Source organism: Centroberyx affinis, unplaced genomic scaffold (genome assembly GCF_046629955.1).
Source record: "Centroberyx affinis isolate AG114_WGS23_722 - 3 ecotype Tasmania unplaced genomic scaffold, CSIRO-AGI_Caff_v1 ptg000960l_1, whole genome shotgun sequence".
Lineage (NCBI taxonomy): Eukaryota > Metazoa > Chordata > Actinopteri > Beryciformes > Berycidae > Centroberyx > Centroberyx affinis.
In genome coordinates this window covers 78940-87324 of record NW_027279532.1, presented here as the reverse complement: position 1 = coordinate 87324, position 8385 = coordinate 78940, and the positions used below count along the sequence as shown (strand labels likewise).

At 40.2% G+C, this 8385-nt stretch overlaps 1 protein-coding gene across 1 annotated transcript; it reads right to left on the bottom strand.

The window, feature by feature from the left end:
- Nucleotides 1-2544: 2544 nt before the first annotated feature.
- LOC139646211 (lathosterol oxidase-like) lies at nt 2545-8099 on the bottom strand. The gene is made up of 5 exons (XM_071522156.1): nt 8082-8099; nt 6638-6855; nt 5520-5652; nt 5074-5174; nt 2545-4130 (listed from the first exon to the last, which is right to left on the bottom strand). The coding sequence occupies exons 2-5, from the start codon at nt 6845-6847 to the stop codon at nt 3666-3668; spliced, it is 909 nt and encodes a 302-aa protein (XP_071378257.1). The 5' UTR covers nt 6848-6855; nt 8082-8099; the 3' UTR covers nt 2545-3665.
- Nucleotides 8100-8385: the final 286 nt, after the last annotated feature.

Below are 8385 nucleotides of genomic sequence, written 5' to 3'. Positions count from 1 at the left end.
GTATCTATCTATCTATCTATCTATCTATCTATCTATCTATCTATCTATCTATCCAGCCAGTCCAACTTAGTCCTTGAAGAAATCTTTGCACTCAAGTCACTGATTAGTCATTAACAACGTTGCTGGAACTATATTGGTGCGAACTACAATGGTGCTGAATTGCAACGTAGTCACAACAGTGTTGGTATAGTTTCTCAAACGATCATTTGCACTTTGGTGGTTCGGCAGGGACTTCCGTCGTTATTTTGGAAACGCACGGAATAGCTTTAGAACACCTCCTGTGTGTGGAGGAGATTTCCCACCAGTGTCCATACCAACACCAGAATTTCAATTGGGCAACAAATAGGGAGAATCTACAGCATCTCAATTACAGTTTTTCTCAGTCGCTTTGGTACATTTCTCAGATCAGAATTGAAATTCTCAAAACTACTTGTTCAACCTCCACATCATCTAGTCACTTGTGCACATCATAAAAGCAATTTCTCATTCTTTTGAACAAATTGCAAATGTTTTGGCACATGATTATGTACAATTGTCTGCTGTTTCCTACATTATCAATTGCTTATGTCATGTTGATCAAAATGTATTATACTGGTTCTCTGTTGAATGGTCTTACCCCCCAAAACATCTAGGCATCAGTTCACTGCATAAGTCATTACATGCAAAATGGTTGAACCAGTTGTCATAATCTGTCAAGCATATTTTTCTATACATTTCTATTAGACTTTTTTTTGTAAATGTGTCCTGAATTGATGAATTGCTCTCAGGTGAATCTTGACATCCACTAATGAAGGGGAATGTGTGAAGCGTTAGATCTACCAATGATCAACCAGTTCTCTAAAATAGCAGACAGGCAGGAAGGTCAGGAGGTGTAGACAGACTGCACTGTAATTACCAATACAGCACTGCATGTACACTTCTGCCTATAAGGGTGTTTCCTATGTTTACATTTCTAATTTTGTATTTATTTCCTTTGTCCTATGCAGTGCTCTAAAACAGTCTTGTCTTTTTCTTTTCTGTATCACAGTGACATGATCTGTCAACAAATTACAGTACAAACAGTAAAAGTGTAAATGTGAATCCTGTCCAATCTCTTGCAATCAATCTCCCACATACAGTAATGTGTAACTTTGTACTGTTGATATTGATATATGCCATACAGAAAAAGTGCATTTTCAATCATTGTCATCAAAACCTTAGCCATAGTTTACATCAGAAAATACTTACAGAGTACACTGTTATATTGACAACATGGCTCAGCATTTTGACTATCTTGGACTTGTCATTCTGATGGTACTGACATGTTCATTGACATAAATATTTACTTTTGAGAAATAAACTAAGGATTTTGAGCAAGTTACGGGCTTTTGCAGGTAATCCATTGTGTGGTGCTGTTTGTACGAACCGTTTCGAGAAATGCACTTAACTGTTATGCAGATGTTACGGATGATTCGAGAAATGTACCAAAGCGACTGAGAAAAAACTGTAATGGCAACGGGAGAACAGAACAAAGAAGACTCCATAATACCTGTCCCTCTATTTTGGTGCAGTGTTCAATTTTCTCTTCAGGAGTTCAGGAGTGGACGTCCTGGTCCTGGGGTGGATGACGCACCCACGCACCTTACATGAAGACATGCAGGGGCCTTTTTCCGAACCTTCTCAATTGTTGTGCATCAGAAAAGATTCAGAATCAAAGGCCTTGCTATCCTCATTGACTAAATGAATCTGTTATGGATGCAGCAGTGTCTTTCTGGTGTTCATGTGAGCCAGTGAGGAGGTGATTGCCTTCCAGCTGACACCTGAGTGTCAGCTGGAAGTCCCTTGCGCTTCGATGTGTGTCTCAGACCCACTTTACACCTGACATTTCGCATATTGATCCCTCACAATATGCAAATTCCAACCACAATGACAGTAAACATCTGGTTTCATTTGTACTCCAGCCGTGCGTCTCATCCGCATCGGCAGACGGTGTTCGCTGCCTCGGCTCCGTTCAGATCAAAACAAAAACTGCCTGCGATTTCTATTTTGAATTCAACAGTTCAATATGAGCATGACAAATTCATACTCATGTGAATAATTTCTGCAATTCAAGTACAATCTCGGCTGGCACTAATCTCTTTCCATGTTCCACTGAGCTAAACTACTTGAAGTTAAATATGCCTCCTTGGAGGTGTTATTTAATCCCTTGTTTAGTCCTGGGGTGGTTCTGATTTTTCTCTAAGAAACTATATTAGTTTAGCCTGATATTCAGACTGAATGGCCATTTCGTTCCCACTCCATTATTCAGCCTGACATTGCCTCCGTGTTAGCCATTTTCTGTTTGGGGGGTTTGATTTTCCCTGAACCAATCAGGAGACACAAAATCTGAAGAGTGGGCGGGACACGATTCAGGAGTCTGGAACCAGGCTAATATCAGTTATTTAAATTTTGTACCATACTGAACCAAGCTTGAGATAGTTAAGCTTTAAAGACAAGATTTCAGAGAACAGCTAAAACATCAACAAATTTCTCAGTCAAAATACGTTGGAGTTCATTGTAGGTTTTTATTATTGTTGTTTATCTATAAAAGATATGTCTTAAGTCTAGCTAGAAATATCCCCTTGAATTGACAGATATCAAGTCAGTATCAAATCACACAATGGACAAAAATAGTTCTACTCTGTATTTGTATCAACAATTAAGACCTATGAAAACTTTCATATAGTAATAATAAAGCAATCAGCTGAATAGTTCAAGAGAGAAGACATGAGTAGTGTACTGTGGAGAACATGCAACCACAAAATGTGCTCTTACATTAACTAGCCTTCCTCTAGAATGGGACCACGTTGATCCATTCACTGTATAATTATTGTATAAAGCAAAAGTGTGAAACTAGAGCCTGAAGTCAATGTAATGCAATGGAAGGAGGGAAGTCACAGCTATCACTGAAAACACACTGGTACCAAGAGGTTTGATTACCTTGTCGTAATGATCTTGTCATTCTAATGATCTTGTACAGCTTAATCAATATTTGTGAACATGAACAACTCTCCCAGAACTCTGAAGCAAAGAACCAAGAGATTTTTCTGGAGCTGCTCCACTGACAATGAATGGAGAAACAAGCTTTGTAGACTCGTCACAATGTTTGAGCTTTAACACGAGAATGATCTCAATGTATTGCCCGCAGGTCTTAACCAGAAAGCTGAACTCTCATCCAATGTCCGTGCAATAGCTCCAGAAATTGCCTCTTGATGCCACTGCAGTCTCTCGGCTCTGTTGTTCCTCTCAACTCTCCTGTGGAGTCTACAAATAGAGTCACTTCATCACTCCCTGCTTCAATTACCAGCATTGGTTTGCTGGCAGCGAGAGGATAACACCAGCGGCAGGCCAATTCAAACCAGAGATGTCTCAGATGCCAATGTTCTCTGCGGCTATCGGCATGATTGCTAGGTCAGAGAACATATGGGAATCCCAAGCTTTCCCCTCCAACAGTGTCGATCCAGGGGCCGCCATCTTCCCTACACCTTATCTGGCTCAAACATGCTTGGCAAGTCGGGGAAATTAATTTCCAGCTGAGTATGGGTGCAGTGCATTGTCTTTACATACTCCTTCGATTGGTTATGTAGAAAGGTGAGATCTTGAAAAATAGTAATCATCCCTGGCTCATTGTATCATTTCACCTACAGCTACTCCTCCTTCTTTGCGATTCCTCCATTCGCGTGTCCAGTCATTTGCCCTGTAGCCTTCACCCTGCCGTTGCTCAACTTCCCCTCCGCCGCGAGTTTCCGGATCAGATCGTGGGGGCCCTTCCCCATGAGAGCCGAGGGGTGCCTGTAGGAGCCTCCCAGGCGGTCCCACAGCGTGAAGTACTGGCCGTAATTGTAGTCGAAGAAGAGGTGGTGGTCGGTGTGGTGGGCCGAGCCGTTGATCACCTCCGTCAGAGAGCCGGGGACGCGGTAGTCGCCGTCGTGGATGGAGATGGTCCAGATGTTGACAAAAACGTACAAGGCCAGGTAGAGCACCTTGTGGAGGGGGAAGAGGAAGGGGTAGATGTGGTACGGCAGGCCCTGCATGAAGCCGTCCACCGGGTGGAAGGCGTGACTGGCAAAGGGAGAGGGGATCTTCCAGATGTGGTGCGGTTTGTGGAACAGCTGATGGGGGACAAGAGAGCAGCGTTGTCAGGGAACAGTTTCTTTACTGAAGAGGATAAACATGGTGGAAGTTTCAACGGCAGAAACTCTGAAAGCTTTAGCTCTGTTTGTGCCATAAAGCAATCTGCCTTTGTGCTGCAAAGCATCCCAACACTTGCTGACAAATCCAACCCGGTGGCACTCAATGTAAAATGCCGTGCAGATGCTGCCAATCTTCTCCATGATGATTGTGTTTGTTTACTGTATATTATACTAATCTAAATGAATGTAGCATTGATTTACTGATGTTAAAATCAGTGGTGGAAAGTAACTAAGTCCATTTACTCAAGTACAATTTTGAGGTACTTGTACTTTACTTGAGTATTTCCATTTTATGCTACTTTGTACTTATACTCCACTACATTTTAGAGGGAAATATTGTACTTTTTATTCCATTACATTTATTTCACAGCTATAGTTACTAGTTACTTTTCAGATCAATATTTTATATTTAAAACATTTGATCATCTTTATAAAATAACTATAAAATAGCATTGTTATAGATTAGACTACCCAAATGTATAGCTAAATTGTTAAGATTAGCTTCACGTTGACAACTTTAAAATGCTGCTTACATGTACATGTATGTCAATAAATCAGTATTAATATTCCAATAATTTATGAAAAATATAACTCTCTAAATGGGGACAGTTTGCATAATGAGTATGTTTACTTTGATACTCTAAGTACATTTTGCTGCCAATACTTATGTACTTTTACTTATTATGAATGCAGGACTTTTACTTGTAATGGAGTATCTTTACATTGTTGTATTGCTACTTTTACTGAAGTAAAAGATCTCAGTACTTCTTCCACCACTGGTTAAAATAGCACACGTAGCACTTTTACTCATCCACAAAACCAAACCTAAAGAGTTGAAATAATGAACAACGATTATGCTCACCTTGTAAATAAGCCTATGATGTAGGAAGCGATGGATCCAATAGATGCACATGTCGGTAAAAAGCAGGAAGGAAACCATACTCAGAAACACGCCTGGCCAACCTGCAAACACACAAGCCGTGTTTGACAACTATACTCAATGACTCAGCATGCTGAATTCAGCAGTATCTACCATGTGCTAATTATGCATCATACAGTCAGCATACAACATTCACAACACTTTCAACAATTTCAATTTCAACATGCTACATCCAAACCATATGAAAGTTTGTCAGATTGTTGACTGGTTATTTACTCCACCATTACTCATGCATACAAATATTTTTGTATCCTAGGACTTCCCAGATAGTAGTTTTTGAGCAGGTTAACTGTACCAAGTTTGACAAATGTACAGAAACCTCGAGATTACAGAACAACTGAGTGCTGGTGAGGACAAGCTTCCCTTACCCATGGGGGATTCGTAGACATTGTCATAGAGTTTGCTGTATCCCCTGACCTCGGCAAAAAACAAGGCCACTGTGGGAATGCTGATCCAGGGTAAAGAGGTCATTGCATATTTGATCTCTCGCTGTACCTGATTCTGAAAAGCAAGAAAAACAAAAACAAATCAGGAATCCAGATATAGACAATATATACATAGAAGGCTTTCAGGTGATATTCTGCAACCCCTGGCAGCCATATTGGAGGCCCACAGCTCTTGGGCAACAAGTGTCTAAACATACAAATTAATTTCTGTGTTATTTTTTATTGGGAACTCAACATTTCTCCACTGATAAATCTGACCGATTTTATATTTAGGTGTCAGCTCGTTTGCTAGCTAACCACAGTATCTGGTCAGCCAACTATCACTGTCTGCACTGTCTGTCTCTAATGTGTAGAAGCAGTTTCATGTTGACATTAATATCAGTTGCTTTGCAATATTAGCCTGCTGGCTAGTTAGCTAGCTAATAGTTTGTTCAGGTTAACTGAGCTGACTCTTCTCAAGCTACAACTCAGAGTGTTTTGGAGTAGAGACTAGGGCTAAAGACGAGACAGTTTACTGTGTCACAGTAACCTACATTTGGAAACAAATACACCATATCACACTATTCACTTTTACTTATAACATGGCATATATATATATATATATATGGCAGTGGTTCTCAACGTGGGGTCCAGGGACCACCAGTGGTCCTTGAGGGGGTTCCTGGGGATCCCAGCAAATTGATGAATTGTTAACTTCACTATCATTTCATTTACAAGAAGTTAACACAACTAGAGAATGTAGAAGAATGACTGTTTTGATCATAGTTTCACTGTTGTCTCTCTACCTGCAATACAAATATTCATGGAATTCTGGACAAAATCATATCAATAAAAATATTCTCAGATTTGGGTCTGAGAGATAAAATCTCAACAAATGGGGGTCTGTGGCCTTGTAGTAAATTAGGGGTCCTTGATATGAAAAAGGTTGAGAATCACTGGCATATAACATTCAGTTTATTTGTGCCACAGTGTGCAAGCCTTCATTTTGATTTTCATACTCTAACTACACCAATCATAAAACAAGAATGCAGGCATTATACCTCTAAAAAGTGTGGGTGTTTCATAAGATTGTGGTCGAAGATGAAGTAGTAGCTGATTGCACCCAGGCCCAGGTAAAGGACCGCCGCCCCTAGGTTTGTCACCACCAGCAGGCTGATGATCTGCCGTAGTGCCCCATCCTCAGGCCACGATGCAGGGTACACATACGGGGTGAGGAAGTAATAGTCAGCCACATTCAGCACAAGATCCATGGTTGAATCTGTAAAATATACAACAGAGAGAGAGAGATAAATTCACAATGTGACATTTCAACATTATGTAGGCACAGATGATAGAAGGCAACATCCTTAATTTACGTACTTTTTAATATGCTTTGTAGTGACATGCTGTTTTCATGTAAACACCCTGCATATTGACTAAAAAAATGTCACGTCAGAGAAGAGTTTTGACGTGTCAAGTAATTAACTTCACATAACTACTTGAGTATTATGGTAATGACATGCAAATTACACCCAACAGCCACTTGCTCCTAACTGGCTTAACAGCAAAAAGTAGGCCTTTCACTGTTGAAGTGACATTAATTCTCTATGGGAATCGGTTAAGGTCTACCACTTCTCCTTGGGTCTGCTTACGGACCAACCTTTAATAAAACATAGTTCCAGAAACCTGACCCAAGTTCAGTGCACCTTTCATTAAGAGCAACCATACTAAATTCTTGTGCTATAAAGCTCAATCATGGTAATCAATTTTGCCACACAATGTTATGTCCATTTCATTTTGCTTTTATTGTTTGGTAGGTGTTAAAGTGTAAGTACTCAAAATACCTTGAAAATGAAGCATTAGCATAATATTTACAATGCTGCACTCTTTTTTTTATCCAAAGAGTCAATTTCTTTTTCAACAACATGAGATGTGACACCTCCTCTAAACATTTGTGGAGCTTTGTTGAACATTAGGTGTTGGCTGTTCATTCAATATAAAGGCTAAAGGTCAATGCAAATAAATAAAAAAAAAGACTCCACTTTCACATGGAGCCGAAACGTCAACCAGTGTTGCTGTACAAAAGCATATGGAGCTCATTGTATTTACCCATGCCACAGACATAGAAACAAATAGAATATAGAAAGTCTTCCTACAGACTGACCAGGTGAAAGCTATGTCTGCATATATACAGAAAATGTCAAGCTGCCAAAATGTAACGTCAATGAATTTGGTGACTTGGGCCAAACGTGTCTACAGTCCAGAATTACACTTAAATATTACGTCAAAACAAACAGAAAATAGAGATGTCCCTTTTAGCTAACTGCCGAACTGCTACATGACCGCCCCGTTAAGTAAAGTGTAACAACTTCTTTTCATAGGCTGAAAATGTCGAATTTGTTACATTAAAAGATACCAAAAGCTGCATTAGAGAGTAGACATTAGAGACTAGCTGTCATATCTGTAATATTTACTGTATATCTGTAATATTTAGTATCACTCTACCTTGTGCAGATGCGTGTATCCCGGAGCAGCTGAGGAGGGATATGACCCCAAACTAAAGGCAAGCGTGCAACCAATCAGCAACGCCCCTCTCCGTGGCGCCTATCACGTCATATAGAGGCTATCCAATGAGCGCGCACTTCCTCACCACGAAAGGTTTGTTATCATTTTCCGATTGGCCAATGGGAGGATCTGCTCATGGCGCTATGGAGACAGGGCTGCCGTTTTAAAGAGACGTTATGTATCACAGCTAGAACATGCAATTACATGTTCAAACTGCATGTTCAAGTGTTGATGCAAAATACTT